General features: G+C 48.3%; 1 protein-coding gene across 4 annotated transcripts in view; it reads left to right on the forward strand.

The window, feature by feature from the left end:
* The window catches only part of PPP2R5D (protein phosphatase 2 regulatory subunit B'delta), a 31,022-nt gene that overhangs the window by 8,548 nt on the left and 6,540 nt on the right, over nucleotides 1–15,934 (forward strand). For all 4 annotated transcript variants that reach the window (XM_075749536.1, XM_075749537.1, XM_075749538.1 and 1 more), the window contains exons 4-13: nucleotides 641–840; nucleotides 1,230–1,340; nucleotides 3,163–3,255; nucleotides 3,749–3,879; nucleotides 4,284–4,343; nucleotides 5,034–5,142; nucleotides 6,015–6,068; nucleotides 8,871–9,041; nucleotides 11,103–11,230; nucleotides 13,317–13,418. In XM_075749536.1, the coding sequence (XP_075605651.1) occupies nucleotides 641–840; nucleotides 1,230–1,340; nucleotides 3,163–3,255; nucleotides 3,749–3,879; nucleotides 4,284–4,343; nucleotides 5,034–5,142; nucleotides 6,015–6,068; nucleotides 8,871–9,041; nucleotides 11,103–11,230; nucleotides 13,317–13,418 (1,159 nt within the window). The remainder of the gene's footprint in view (nucleotides 1–640; nucleotides 841–1,229; nucleotides 1,341–3,162; nucleotides 3,256–3,748; nucleotides 3,880–4,283; nucleotides 4,344–5,033; nucleotides 5,143–6,014; nucleotides 6,069–8,870; nucleotides 9,042–11,102; nucleotides 11,231–13,316; nucleotides 13,419–15,934) is intronic.

The raw sequence follows: 15,934 nt of genomic DNA on the forward strand, positions 1-15,934 counted from the left end.
AAAGCATTTTCAGCAGTCACTCAGCCAGACCCATTGCTGACATTGCTCACAGAAACAGGCAGTCCTTTTAGGAAGGGCAGCTGCCTTGCAGCTCAGCAGTCGTTCCGCGGGCAAGAGGTAAGTTTGCCTGATTGACCTTAGCAGCACATAGTTTCCAGTGGCAACATATCAAAAAGAGAATGCTGTTAATACAGGGCCTCTGCCAGCTTGGTGCCTCTCTTCTGGACTGCTCTCTGCAAGGAGAGTTAGCCTACAGTCTGCTCTGTCCAGCTCTCTCTGCAACTGTGGGGTACAGAGCATGGGCATCACTGATCTGTGATGGCAGCTAGTTAAGTGAGTTCCTTTTCCAGTGTACCTTGTGCTGGGAAGGGATCAATGCTTATCAGATCAGAAACCACTACCATGTTTGAAGTCTCCTTATGGGATGGTTGCTCCAGAGGCCTTGCAATCCCTCTGCCTCCACTGCCCCATCTTCATAGTGGGGATAGCACTGCCTCTCCCTCTTCTCCCACCAGCTCAAGGGGGACTGTGACAGGGGAGGGAGAATGCAGGACAGGGAGCAAACCACACTGATACCTGGGCAAACCAGGAAGATGTTCTGCCTATCTCCAAGGACAGACATCCCTGCTTTCTCTGACAGATGCTCCTCCACACGAACGAGAAGAGCTTTTCATCCAGAAGCTGCGGCAGTGCTGTGTGCTTTTTGACTTCATCTCTGACCCTCTCAGTGACCTGAAGTTCAAGGAGGTGAAGCGAGCAGGTCTCAACGAGATGGTGGAATACATCACACACAACCGTGATGTTGTCACTGAGGCCATCTATCCTGAAGCTGTTATCATGGTAGGGCATGGGGCCAGTACGTGCTTGTGTGCCAAAGAAATAGGGACTGTTCAGAAGCATGGAGGGGAGGAGGGGATAGGGATTTGTCAGAGAGGAGTGTGACCCCAGTCCTATCCATTCCTTATTACCTGCCCACCCCTAGAAAGAAAAGAAGGTGGGAGGTGTGACAGTGCCTGGTGTAGGGAGAGGTGGAAGCTCTTGTCTCTGGCACAGACTGCACTTGTGGAGCTCGTATGTGGACTGTAACCCTACAGCCTCTCGGGAGGGATCCGTTTGTGGGCACAGCTATGGCAAATCACAATGTGTTGCTCTGCAGTGAAGGATTTGCTATTGGGAGGACCATCGTGAGGTGCAGGGATGTCATTCATACACCTTTTCACTCACCTCAGTTTTCAGTGAACCTCTTCCGGACACTCCCACCATCATCCAATCCTACAGGCGCGGAGTTTGACCCTGAGGAAGATGAGCCTACATTAGAGGCTGCCTGGCCGCACCTTCAGGTGAGGAGGAGGAGGAGTGGGTGTGCCAATATAGATCTGGTGAATTTATCTCCAGGAAGTCAAGAGTCCATGTAGTGCTGGAGCCTGCCAGCCCTGCTGCTTCCCCAGCCTACGAGGGTTGCCAGTGTGGGTATGGGGAGGGACCAGGCCTGCTACCCGTGGGTCAGAGGTGGCTTGTAGGCAATGCAGGCAGCAGGGGTGTCCTGGAAAAAGGCTGACAGCTGTATGCAGCATTCACCTGCAGATGGCTGTAGTCCCACATGGCCCTGAGGTACGCTGGGAGTGAACACTTTACTGGGAGTGAGGGAGTTGTGCCGTATTGCCTATGTAAGAAACGATTCCCAGCCGTGTTAACGTCCCTCCCAAAGACTCAAGAGCCCTCATCCTCTGGGCTTCAGCAGTGTTGGAGACAACACCCATGTCTGCTTCAGCGCTCCTCTCCTTGCCTGGCTCCCTGGGAGGCACGTGGAGGAAGAGAACTGTTTGGCGCCAAAGCAAAGCCTGTGCTGGCACCTGCTAATGTATCTCCTGTATGCTGGCTGTAATTCAGTTGGGTTAACTGGGAGCAAACTTTTACCAGAAAAGATATGAAACTGGAGGGGAGGAAGAGAGGAAAGGAGCCAAGGATATTTTCATTAGGCTCTGTGTCCGGGGAGATAGGCTTTAAGACAAACTAAGTGAAAAGGGTTATGAAAGCAACAGTGGGCATGGTTTAGCAGAGCTCAGCAGTGGAAGTCAGGAGGTAAAGCTTGTGGGGGGTCTCCCCAGGCACTTGCACAGAGACGTGTTGTCAAGCAGACAGAGGCAGAACAAGAGCCAGGCACAGCAGAATGAAGCAGAAAATACAGAGAGGAAATAAGGTGCAGTTCTGCAGCAATGGTTAATCACTTCTCACTGCTGCAGTTGACATGGGCATCGTAAGCATCGATAGAAATGGCGTGTCCTCAGCACCAGAGTGCTACGAATGCTAGGAAGCATTTCTTTCTCAGAGTTAAATCAGCAGCAGCCAGCATGGGTTTGTGGCAAGTGTGTGCTGAGTTTCTTGGTCATCATCTCAGTTTTTTTCTGTGCTGCGGTCCTTAGCAGCTGGGCCCTACCCGTGGATGGGTGGCTCCGTAGCTCCTTCAACACCAGAGTCAGGCCTTTGGGATGCAGCAATCTTGTGTGGCCTAGAGGCCTCTCAAAAGCAGTAGGCAGGGTCAGCCCTGGAATGGACTTGTCCCTCTAGAAGGACAGCAGGACCAGAAGTTGCTCTTTCAGCACTGATAGCCTTCTTAAAGCAAGCTGCTCTTTGTTGTCTAAGTAGGACACAGCGTGCAGCTCCCATGGCTTAGGAGGACCAAGCCAATCTGGAGTCAGTCGCCAGGAGGCAGAGAACACAACGTGTTTTCCTGGGGTCCATTTAATTTTTCGGCTTTTCTGTTCTTCCCTGATGTGTCTCAAGGGCTTCCAATGAAACCTGAGCCTTTGCCATCTCCTCTGGAGGTTTCTGTACTCTGTAGAACATGGGAAAAGCGTTTCCCAGGCCTAGTGTCTTCATCTGAGTAGGTGGCCATTGTCTTTGGTGGGACCTGAGGTGGTGAGATCTCATGCAGACTTGGGGCAGTTATGTGCCGCTGGCCCGCTGCCCATCAGAGCAGAGGCAGCTGAGTTGATCCCACTGGGTGGGGAAACACAGGTTTCTGTGTTTTCTCTGCCCCCATTTAAGCTTCCCAGCTTTTCCCCAAATCCTTAAGGAGAAGGAAAACATTTAAAATCTGAAGTAAACACCAGTGAGAGGACATGGGGGATTTCTAAGTGATCTCTCCTTCTCCCCCCATAGCTGGTGTACGAGTTCTTCCTCCGGTTCCTGGAATCGCCTGACTTTCAACCAAACGTAGCCAAGAAATACATTGACCAGAAGTTTGTACTATCTGTAAGTAATCCTTGCCCCTGCAACTGTGTACCACCTTTATGAAGGACATGCAGCAGATTTTGGTGAAGGGTTTATGCAAACAGTCCAGCTTTGTCAGCAGGTGCTCGATGATGTGGGTTTTCTGTTTTTCCTTTGTCTAGTCTTGAATGAGCAGCCAGAATTCTCTGTGCAGGGTAAGAGTGTATGCGAGCTGTAGTCCCTGGAACTTATCACTCAAAGTAGAGGTGGAGCACTGGGGCAGGGGAAGTCTGGGTACATGCAGCTTTGTAGAGCGTGCAGGCCATCACTGTACTTTTGAAGACGAAAAGTGCTGATGGCTCCAGCTTGTGACTAGGAGCCTGCATGTTTCAGGGAAGTGACGACTGTGCTCAGGGTGCTGAAGGCATCACTGAGCTGAAAGAGCCACTTTTACCGAGCAGGAGCAGTGCTCGTTGCTGGTAGCTTTGTCCAGACAGGCAGTATGCAGATGCTGACCGAATTTCTCTCCCCGCAGCTGCTGGATCTCTTTGACAGTGAAGACCCCAGAGAACGAGACTTCCTAAAGACTATTCTGCACAGGATCTATGGGAAGTTCCTTGGTCTGCGAGCATATGTGAGGCGGCAGATCAACAATATATTTTACAGGTGACATGTTTCTTAGTGCCACTGGTCTACTGAGTGAGTGGGACAATCCACTGAGATAAATTTGGGGCACTAGGCTGTGATTCTCTCTGATCCAGACTGTGATTAGCTAAGTGACTCAGTTATGTCAGACTACTTCAGTAGGGATAGCATTCACTTGTGCTTAAGAGCAGTGAGGATGGGATAGTGCTGTCTTCAGCACACATAGCAAATGTTGTGACCTGTGAGTTTTAGCTGATCTGGGGGCCATGAATTTATTTGCTTCTGTCTCTTACACCTTGCCCTGTTGTCTTGGAGTTCTGTTATTTGCTAGGAAACTAGCCATCTCCAGTGTTTTCCCTTCAATTTTGTTCACCAAACTGTATCCAGTGTTTGGCAATGACCTCTCATTTTTCTCTTCTCTTTAGGTTCATCTATGAAACAGAGCACCACAATGGGATTGCAGAGCTGCTGGAGATCCTGGGAAGGTAAGGGCACTTTTGGAAGTCCCAGAGGGCCCATACTTAGCGAGGCCTCCCAGCCTGGTGTGCTGCGTGAGCTGGCAGTGCCTTCCTTGGGCAGTTCTTGCAGAAGCCAGCTCTTCCAGAGGATCTCAGTCTGACAAAGCGCACAGTGAAGGTACTCTCCAGCCTGGCGATAAATGCAGTGGTAGCCTTCTCTTCCCCAGATTTGTCTCCTGTTGCTTTGCGTTTGAGTCCAGTCACACTTGGTGTCTTGCCTCAGCAGACAGTAAAAGAGAAGAGTTCCTCACAGCCCTGAGAAGCCTTAGCAGTAGGCAGCCTTCTTCATGGCTTCAGCAGCCCTTCTGTTTGCAGCCCTCTCTTATGCCGCCATCCTCCTGTCCTGTAAAGTACAAGCCTTGAGGACGGGGCTCCCTCAATACTGGCCTTCCCCAGAGGTTCTGCTTAAGTGTGTGTGGGCTCAGCCCAGCACAGGACAGAGCAGAGCTCGGGCCCCATCAGAGACGTTCCTCTGCCGTGCCTGCTGAGGAAACACTCTCGCTGAGCATGGTATGCAGGTCGGACCCCACGCTTCTTCTGGTGGGTACTTTCTCAAGTGACTAATGAGAGCTAGGGCAAGCCACTGATTCTTTTGAGGTGAGAAATACTGTATGTCTGCTGGGTAAACATGTTAATGAGACTTTTGTTTCTTCTCAGCATAATCAATGGGTTTGCTTTGCCTCTGAAGGAAGAGCACAAGATGTTCCTCATCAGAGTCTTGTTACCACTGCACAAGGTGAAGTCTCTCAGCGTCTACCACCCGCAGGTGAGAAATGCTTCAGGTTCCCAGGGCAGAATGTAATTCTTGTAAAAGCCGTTGTTCAGGCTTGCTTATAGCTATTCACCAGGCTGCATTGCTATATTGTACAAAGTTCTTGCTGTGGGATGTTTTGGGCTCTGCACTAGTCCCTTACTGCAGTGATTTGTCCCAGCCTTGCAGTGCCTGGACCTGTATGTATATGTGTGTGCTTTTTGCCACTGGCTGATAGGAGTGTATCCTGCCATTTCCTGCTAACTTAATGCTCTGGCCTGCTTTGCCTTTCTGTGCTGGAAGTTTGTGAAATATTTGGGCCCTGCTGAAATCAGAGAGGTAAAATGCCGAGCTGCAGTCATCAGCCTGCGCATGTGGTGTGTCAGCTGTTAGTCACCACTGAGATATGCAGAGAAATCAGGGTGCTGGGCTGCTAGGCTGGTACAGAGATTAATTTCTTGCAATTTAGAATACATAATAGAAGCGTAGAGAAGATCAGGACTCAGGCTAGGAAGTGAAAAAGTATGGGTACTGAGCAGCAATGTCTGTTCTCCCAGCCTTATTTTTACGGGGCACGGCTTTGTGGTAGGTTTGTTCTTTCCCATGTGTGCAGCTGTGCTTGCATTTGAATGTATTAGCTGCAAACTGCTCTAGGTGGCTCAAGTTTTATTCTTTATGCTGCACGAATGTCCTGAGCTCAGGCTGTGCCTGCTTTGTCTTAGAGCCTTCACATGGTATCAGAACTGGATTCCTTTGGAACTGCAACTGTCTGCTCATCACACATGCTGTGGAGGGTGTAATGTGACTTCTAGCCTGGGGTGGTGGTGGCACTTTAATCTCAGGTACATTTTAGGAAACTCTAATTTTGCTGTGTTTTTTTCCTACAGTTGGCGTACTGTGTTGTACAGTTCTTGGAGAAAGACAGCAGCTTGACAGAGCCAGTGAGTAACCTTGCTTAACCTTTATGTGTCAGTCAAGTCCCAAAAAGCTTCACAGCTTTCTTAGAGCACAGCAAGGGTGAAAAAAGGCTAAAGAGGCTAGGAGTCACCTGGATTGCTTGCTGGGTTTGCCTGGTACCCTGCGGGCAGAAGGGGCTGTGCTGGTCATGTGCAAGCCGTTAGCATTTTCTCCTGAAAGCTTCAGGAAGGTGGGCTATAGTCTTCCTTTGTGCTTTGGATCTTGGTGTAGCAGAAGGAACACTGTACCAAGCTGTCCTTCCAGGGCAGAGCTTTCAGCTAGCGACAGATGCTGCAGAGACAAAACACATGGCTATCTGATACCTGATGGAACCAGCATGAGCTCATGGGGGCCTTGAAATAGTAAGAGTTCACTCCAGACTGCTGGAGTTGGCTGAAAAGCTATGGGGATGAGGTTAGGAAGCTGGGACACAAAGGTCTACTTAGGCTAGCCACTGTTCCTCGATGAAAGTATTCTCCTTCCTGCTCTAGCATCAATTTGCTACCTCCATAGTGTTAAGTCACACTGTGGAGGCATTTGCCTTCAGGGTGTAGTGCTGCAAAAAAGCAGGTTCTAAAATGTGTGAGCGGTGTGGATGGGGAACTTGCATTTTCCAGATAGTGGCTGCGCAGACCCGCAGCGTTAACCAGGCTATATGCCGGCTTGGCAGAGGGTGCAAGCAGGAGACAAGTGTTTTCCACCCACTGCAGGCCAGGAAATATCTTCTACAGAGCTGAGCTTCACAGCCTCAAAACAGCAGATGGCCAAAGAACGCATGCTTGTGTCACTGTAGCAGGGAGCACCAGAAAGTGTGAGCATTTTAATGAATAACGCTAGCTGAGGTCGTTCTGTTCTCTGACTGAGATGTGTGTGTTTGTGGTGAGCCAGACTGTGCTCAGTGGAAGCTGGTCAGCTGTTGTCAGCTTTCTGGCTCCTCAGCTCTGACACCAGCAGTGCTGAAGCAGACCTCCCAGCTTTTCCTTTAAATGTGGGTCCTCCATTTCCTGTGTTCCCAAAAGCCTGCTCTGAAACAAACTGTGTAAAGTAGCTTCCTGATCATGCTGAGTACTTCCTGTGGCTGACGTCCAGCCCAACAGCCTCCTGCCAAAGCACCTACTGTAGGGCGAGGGAGAAGAGAGAAATAGAAATCTGTCAATATTTCCGGGATTCATTTTGCAGCTTCTTCAAGTGGTAAAGCTCCATAGCTCATCACTGCTTCCTGGGTAATGGGTTAGTGGCTTCTGGATTAGAGACTCAGGTCTGGTTTGGTACTTTGGAAAGCAGTGGGATGACCCAATTTCGTTACCTTCAGTGGGTGTTGTGTTGGGTCTCAGACATACCAAGGCTGTATTGCCACAGATTGTGTCCTGTTCCAGCATACAGCTTGTGAAGGTTTTGAATAGAGTCCTGAGATGACTGGGGTCGTTGAAGTCTTGAAGAAATTACAGGGCCTGTGCATCAGCAAGGCTCTGAATGCACTAGGAGATGTTGCCACCAGTGCTGGAAGGAGGCCAGATCACTCACTAGGTTCACACTCGCTTAGAGTGGGCCTCCCAGAAGCTTGCTCAGCAAGGCTTGACGTGGTTGCTCTTGCGTTAACAGCAGTCTGAATGACTGCCAGGTGAGCAAGGCCTCAGATGTGCTCAGTAATAGCAAAGACAGACTCGACACACCTTGCACCGCCTTAGCTGTAGGAGAAATTACATGTGAGTCACTGAAGCTACCTCTTGCTTGAATGGCAGACCTGAGTAATGACAAACACTGAGGATACCAAACTGTTGGCTTCTCAAGCATTGAGTTGGTGGAAACATAATGTTTCTAATCATGCTGTCTCATTGCCCACTTTTGTCCCTCCACTGCTGTGAACTTCCTCTTGCGTGCTGGCTTCAGGATCAGGTTGCTGAAGTACGCAGAGTTTGAAAGAGCAGCTCCTACCACCAGTTGTGTGCAAGTCTAGCGTCCACAGAGTTAGCATTTCTGTAAATGCCATACCAGTGGCTCCAACAGAGTGAAGGTCTGCAGGATCTTGGATCCTGCCTTTGACCATGTCTAGAAGCAGATGGGTAGGAAAGGAAGCAATTTCATAAATAAATAACTAAAATCAAGTAGGATATAGTCCTTCCCCTAGTCTATTCTTCCAGTATCTTGTAAGCAATAGTTTACTCAGCCAGAAGTTGCATTGTCATTGTCATATTTAATTATCACCATTAAGTGTAACCTCCATAAACTTGTCTACTCCCTTCTGGAGTCTGTTTGGACTTTGAGTCTCCACCAAGTCTTGCAAGAAAGAGCTCCATGATCCAGTTACTTTTGTGTGAAATGGTACTTCCTTTTCCTTGTCCCAAAGCCATCCATTGCATTATTTATTGGGTGCTCCCCAGTGCTCAAGCTCTGTATTAAATAATGATTCCTCAGTGACCTTCTCCATAGCATCTCTAATTTTATTAGTTGATCTTCCATGGTTGCTCTGCACCATCTGCCAGCTGTTGCCCACTGTGGTTTGAACCTTTCGTGTTAAGCTGTGTTTGGGGGAAAAAGGTGGTTCTAATCTTTGTGCTTGTAATACCGAATCATGGCAGCCTGGGCAGTGCTACTGTCTTTCGTGTAGCTTGGTAGAGTTTGGGCTTTTCTCTTCTTTCTTGCCTGGTAACCCACCCTGTCTTTCTGAGAAAGTCTCCTATATTACTTCTTCCCCTCTGCTGTTGTGACCAGACCCTTAAAAATTTATTTCACAGCTAGTGTTAACTTTCAGCCTCTAACACTGTCTCTGTACCCTCCCCACTCAGGTGATTGTGGGCTTGCTGAAGTTCTGGCCGAAAACTCACAGTCCCAAGGAGGTGATGTTTTTAAATGAACTGGAGGAGATCCTGGACGTGATTGAGCCATCCGAGTTTGTGAAAGTTATGGAGCCCTTGTTCAGGCAGTTGGCCAAGTGTGTCTCCAGCCCACACTTCCAGGTGGGTTGCAGCTCAGGGAGGGGATAGGGCACTGGCTTGTAACCCACCTGGCACGTAAGGGTGACACCACAGCTTTTGGCCTTGGCTTTGTGGATCAGTGGCACGTGGAGGTGTGAGCAGGGTGAGTATTGAGGTAGGAGGTGGTGAGAATCCTCACCACAACCACAGAGCAAGCTCATCCAAAGAGAAAACAAAGCGGATTGGTGGAGCCCCTCCTGCTGCACTGTGCCATTCAGCACCCTGTGTTGCAGCAGGCTGGAGTTGGGGCAGAGATGCTCTGCCACCTAGCAAACATAGAGGAGATCCATCCAGCGTCACCCTGTTGCAGTAAAACCAAGCTGGCTGCAGTATTGGAAGGAGGCCAGCCAAAGAGAGAGTGTGCAGACAAGGTACTTTGCATTATTCTGGCGTAGGTGGTAAAGAGCAAGGTATAGTGAAAAAGTGCTAGAGTCTGCTGCTTCTTTGTTTCCACTGAAGGGAAGCTGGCTGTAGTGCCAGGCTAAAACAGTCTCTGTGGCTGGTAGTCTTAAGGTTTAACATGTCCAGGGTGGTAGGAGCTGCTAGTAGCTCCTAGCAGGTGTTCTTGGCTCACTGGTTTAGGTTGCCATGAAGAGTGCCCAGGAAGAAGATGGCTTTCTGGTGAAACACATGGCTGACCCAGGTATGGCTGGGGTGTTAGTGACATAGCCCTCGCCCAGAGTGAGTGTGACTGCGCAGTGAGGCAGACTGGCTTCAGTCTGTCTTTTGGTACAGAGAGGTACGAAGTCATGCATTTACAAGCCAAAAATGAGGTCAGTCTAGGTCACGTGTGTATGTAAAAGATCACTGTTTCCTGGAAAGGACTCGGGGAGCCTGATGGAAACCAGCTGGATGTGGATTGCTGGTGTGGTGATGGGAACCAAAGGATTAACATGACCTTTGGGCATTGAAGAAGCTAGCATAGGGAACTAAGGAGCTTGAATAAAGTAGGGTAAAAGCTGGAGGAGAAGCATCCTGTACTTCATAGCAGCCCTCATCTGCTGCCAACTCTTTGAAAAACAAGACTGAAAACCTGGAGAAGGTGCAAACGCTTCACAGCCTAAGAAAATTAACCCAAAGATGTCCCATACAGTCAGGCTGAACATTCTCTTTGTCTGCATCTTGTCTGAGAACAAAAATAGGAATTGACTTGGTAAGTCTGAACACCTTGGTGGGGGAGAATTTTTCTCTGAGTGGATTGTGTGTTAATCTAGCAGACAAAGGCTTAACAAGACCTAATAGCTGGAAACCAAAGCTAGGTAAGTGAACACGAGGTGAGTTTCACTTTGTTTACTCATGTGGAACAATACTTTAAGGGGATATAGTGATTTCTCCATCTGAAATATAAAACTGAGCCTGGATGCTCTCTTCCTAGTTTCAGCCATTCTTAAGGTAGTGCTAAATGCAGAAATTAGCCTGGTGATCTGCATTGCCCAGATTTGTCGTTAAATATGAAGAATTGTGGTTGAATCTATCACTATGTGGAAACTTGTTAGACTTGTTTGTCTTGTTAAAGCAGGGTGGCTGCCCCAAGATTTTCCGTATTTTCATCCTTACTAAATGAGGGGGATGAATTGTGGGCCTGGTGACTGAAGCATGCTCCAAAGCCCAGAGAGACTCTGTTGTGGGGAAGGCCAGGGAGGAATGGAGCTTTACGGAAGACAGTCTGAGGAAACGAAGGAGGCTTGGAGCTAGTCTGAGCTGGGACCTGGAGTGGATGACATTACTGTCCTCAAGTGTTGTTTAAATGGTGTTGGAGTCATCAGTGTGTCAACGGTAGGCTTGCCTAGTCAAGAACGTGAGGTTTTCCCCAGGAAAGTGAGAAGTGTCTGGCAGAGGCTATGGGAAAGGAGGGTGGGCAGCAGGGATGAATGGCCTTGTAGAAGTTGGCGAAGGTCAGCACTGCTGGCTGCGCTGTGGGGAAGCGTTTGCTCCTTGGCTGGGTGGTGGCAAGCTCTGGTCTCAGCACTGCACAGTTTCCCTGTGCACCACAGGTGTTACTGGAAGGAGCCTCTCCAAGGATGGCTTTCTCTCCCACTGCAGGTGGCAGAGCGAGCGCTGTACTATTGGAACAACGAATATATCATGAGCCTGATCAGCGATAACGCAGCCAAAATTCTCCCGATCATGTTTCCAGCGCTCTACAAGAACTCCAAGAGTCACTGGAACAAGTAGGTCTTTCCGCATGCCCTGGCACTTGCTGTGCATGCAGGATTGCTTGACCTACTAGCAATCTTGGGGCATGCTGCTACAGTGCAATGACGCATGGTGCTCGGTGACACCAGGTGCTGAGCCAGAGGGGTTGTTAGTAGTATCAGCATGGAAAAGTGCCACAGCAGACCACAGTGGCCTGCTTCTGTGAGGGGCCAGGCACCTGCAATGACCCGCCTTGGGGCCATTGAGTCTGCCCAGAATTTGATACCTACATGTCACTAATGCTGCCTGTCTTTTGGAGGTGTGCAGTAGGTTTTCCAGCTGACTTCTGGCTGCTTGTTAGCTAATCATCACCCATATGCTCTCCATGACCAGAGTCCTTGGCCAATGCAGCGCCTGACTCCTTGAGTACAGGAAGAATGGAGAAAGCAGAACTAACCAGGCAGATGTCCCATGTGAAATTATTGCCCTCTGTGTCTGATTCCTTGATACTAGTCTGTTTTTATGGTTCTCCCATCAACTTCCTTTCTTCCAACTGCTTCTTCAGTTGATTCCTTACCTGGTTAATTCAAGTTGTAAAACTCACTTCCTTTTAATGAATTAGCTAAAAATACTTAGTCCACAGCCAAGATCCTAAAGTCTTCCAGTAAAAACCACAAGGACATACACAAAAAAAAAAGTCATCTTCCCCTATTCAGATAATTAATCCTAGGGACGCTGGGTGAGTCCAGAGCTTAGAAGTATATTGTGGTAGCAAAGACAGGGTTGTGAGGTGGAACTTGTTTGCAGAGAGCCCCCACTGGTCTGCTGTTTGACTATTTCCTTCTCTTTGTTGTATCAGGAAGCACGAATTTGAGTCACCAGTCAAGGGTGCTCTAAAAACTAGGGTAGACACAGACACACAGACATGAACGCACACAAACACCCAGGTATGCACACATGTGCACCAACAGGCACATGCCTGTGCCAACGGGCATGTCTGTGCATGCACACACACGTATGATGTGCGTGCATATATGCACGTGTGCATGCAGACAGATGCGCACAGACACACTCTCACTCAGTGTCACTGGCTCTCCTGATTAGAGGTCAAAAAAGGACTTTTATGTTCTTGTCTGAAAGCCTTCGCCAGTTCTGTTTCCTTCTTGCACCAGTCAAGATTCACAATTCTGCTGTTCCTGTCTTCTTGTCTCCTTCCCAGTGGTATGGCAGAAGTCCTTGAAGGTGTTTTCCTGTTATTTCTCCTTATCTTTGTTTTAGTACTAGCCACATCTTCTCAGGCCAGGTTGAGTACCTCAGATTCTTCTCTTCCTTTCCATAGCTCGTCTACTCCAACACTTTGTCAGACAGCCTGTATAAGTCCAGCAGGGCTGTAGTTCTCTTCCTTATTCCGTATGTAGAGCTGGCGAGGCACAGAGCTCGATCTACTGAGTCTCTCAGCCGTGGCCTCTGGGTCAGGTATTTCAGAGTCAGCTTCAATACTGGTTTTTATTCCCTGGGAGAGTCCTTGTCCCAGAGGGAGCTCACACACAGTGCAACCTATCCGTAAGTTGCTGACAAGAAGTCAGCTTTTCTTCTGTGGTATTCTTTGTGCTGGTTCCCCTCTCTACAGGGCTGCTGAATGCCTGTGTTTTGGGCAGCTCAGTGACAAAGCTCATGGCTGAATACTGGGCAGCCCAAAAAAGTAATTGTGTGTATGTGAGGTCAAATGTGGGAGGCACTAAAGCTAGATTAGGTAAAGCCCCCTTGAGAACAGCCCTGAGCAGGTGCCTAGCATCCTTCCTTTCCGGTTTCTAACTACAAAAAATAAATGCGTGAATGCATATTTTTGCACTCAGTTCTGGCCACAGTAGAGCAGACCTGTCCCAGTGGTCTTCTCTTTCTTCTCCATCTCTTTCTCCTTATACAATCATCTCTGCTGTGTTTGTGGAGAGGGTTTTCCCATGCTAAGAGCTGGGACTGTGTGAAAATCTTTTGTCACATTGCTGTTGTATAGGAGTTGCTGCCGCTGCTAGCTCTTGTCTGTGCTGCGGGTGCTAACTCAGGGCTGAGAACCTGGAGGGTACCACCATGACTTGTTCTCCTTTCCTCATTTCCTTGCAGGACAATCCATGGGCTGATCTACAATGCACTGAAGTTGTTCATGGAGATGAACCAAAAGCTTTTTGATGACTGCACGCAGCAATACAAGGCAGAGAAGCAGAAGTGAGTAAGAGGTTCTTGCCAAGTAACTTGAGCTCATCCTGGAGTCTCCTTGGGGTACAGAAACAGATAGTAGATGCCATTAGGCAGAGGGGAAATAGAAAGGTGTTGCAAATCATTTTGTCAAAAATTAGGATTCCTCAGCAATAACTATGTGTAGGGATGAGAAGAGGAAAAGTGTGTGCCCTGATAAAAATCCTTTCAGTTCTACTGAAGCAGGTAGCTTGGAAAAGAGTGACAGAGTTTGCTGGGTCATGAGGAAATAAATTGCAATGTAGAGGATACTCAGCTTTGCAGAGATGCTTATGCTCTGCCTTGGAAACATTTACTAGTTCATATATGTCGTAGTGATGCCAGTGGAATCCTGCTGCTTTAGAAAGACTTTTCTGAAGAGCTTTGCTGCAGTGGGCATAATGCATCTTTCGTGCCACAGGATGCTTTCAATTTTCCAGTAATAAAGATGGAATAATACCTGGAATTTCAAAGAGCAGATGGTGGGGGTAAAATCTGAGCTGAGCAAGTACCTGTGCCATGATGCTGTAAAGAGGAGAAAACTCCACTTTTTCAGTTCAGTAAGTTAGAAGGAAGCTTCTTTCCCTGCCTGTCCCCCTCCCCGTCACCCCTGCCGGTCTGTTTTCTGCTGACTTAGTGATATAAAATAGTGCTTCTCATTCCTGGATGAGCCAGGGCTGCCACAAGAGTGGTGGTGGGGAGAGCAAGAATAACCCTTGCTGGCAGTGGGGAGCTCTGGGATACATTCAGTTGTTTTGTGAAGTAGTAGTAAGTAACAAAGTCGAGATATGAATCAGAGCTTGGGGATGGGTAGCCTGCATATGGAGAAATTAAGGTTTTGTTAACATCTAAATTGGGAGCAAGCAAGATTTTTTTTTTCCATTCTAGGGCATTTGTGAAGCCCACAGATGTCTGCACATATATTTTAAGTCACAGTGACAGCACATTTACTATGAGATCTACTTTGTGTTTCCATCAGGAGCTTTTTCTACCTGTTTAGCTTCTACCCATGCTGACCTGTTGAGAGCGACTGTTCCCATTTGGTGTGTGGCTGATGGAGGATTGTTCTGGAAAAGGTCAACAAAGCAGCTCAGAGCTGTCCAAGAAATGGATGGGTAGAGCTGCACTGTTTTCTGCTCATGTTAAGATGTTTTTTTTTTCCTCTAGTGCCTCTCTACCTAATTATGCTTCAGAAAACCTTGTGTTGGGTTTTTATCAAGGATATACCTTTTGCTCTCCTAGATAACCAAATTTGGTAAAACGTCAATGGAAAGCTTAGTGGGCGGGATGTAAAAATGTCATTTAGCAGCTGAATCTGAGATGAATTTACCTACAGTAAGCATGATACAATTCCTCAGCTAAGTGGGATTTCCCTGCCAGAGGGACCCAGCTAAGGAGGGGCGAAAACAAGAACACTCAACTCTGCTGTCACTAGTACAGCATTAGCAGCTGCTCCTGGCTTGACAAGTGTGAAAAGGTCCCCCTCTGAAGGGATGCTAGAGTTGGGAGAGAATGTTGTGAAAGGTCTGTAGGGACGGGCTGGGAAACAACTAGAAAGGGAAATCGGTGGCAGAAGGGAATGGAGTAGGACAGCAGGCTGGTGGGGGAAGAACAGCTTGTCTGGGCACAGAGGGTAGAAAGGAGGTACAGACTTTGAGCAGAGGTACAGTGAAGAGTTGGGTTGGGGTGGTGGAGGTAGTGTTATTCTTAATGTCAACAGATAGTAGAAATGGGATAGGTAAAGGGAAGAAATTAGAGGAGGAGAAGTGAGGAGATCGGGGTTTGTTGGGCAAGGGGCCTGGAAATGGACAGGATGTAGGACAACGGTAGGGGAAGAGAGCATGCACTTGGGAAGATGGATTAGAAACCTGGGTTTACTAGAGCAGTGTGCCTGAGTCCTTTGCTTAAGCCCATTGTGAAAATGTTATCTTTTCCCTCCATGTCTTTAAAATATAAGCAAATCCATGTGCACTTGACTCTGTGGCTGCATGTTCTGAAGTGTAATAGAATAAGCCGTTGCTAGAATGAACGGGGTTAGAAAAAGCATGTTTCACAGGCAGGAGAAAGTGCTGTTAGTGGTATCTCCCCAGTGGAACAAGACTGAAGAGTCTGCCTTGGAGTTTGGGGTGCCATTCCTGCACGTCCCCTACCTGTTGTTTTTTCTGCAGAGTGCTGCAACCTGTTCTGGGCAGCAGGTCCTGTTGCCTCCCTTCCAGTGGAGGAGACATGCTGCATCCACAGCTCATTTCTGCTGCCTCCCTGGCAGAGCTGACTGCAGACCATGCCTGTCGGTGAACAGTAATATGGCATTGCAGTCAATTCCCGTTTTCTTTTCGAACACAGAGGCTTAAAATGAATAGAAATAGTACTGTTTTTTTCTAATAAAAACCTGTGAGTCTGTGATGTCGAGTCCCTCTGGAGTAAAGCAGTGTGCCGAAGGCTGCCTGTGGGAATGCTGGCTGGATCACTGTAATGCAAGCTTGACCTTTATCTGTGTGATGCCTTGC

The sequence above is a fragment of the Balearica regulorum genome, chromosome 3, assembly GCF_011004875.1.
Source record: "Balearica regulorum gibbericeps isolate bBalReg1 chromosome 3, bBalReg1.pri, whole genome shotgun sequence".
Lineage (NCBI taxonomy): Eukaryota > Metazoa > Chordata > Aves > Gruiformes > Gruidae > Balearica > Balearica regulorum.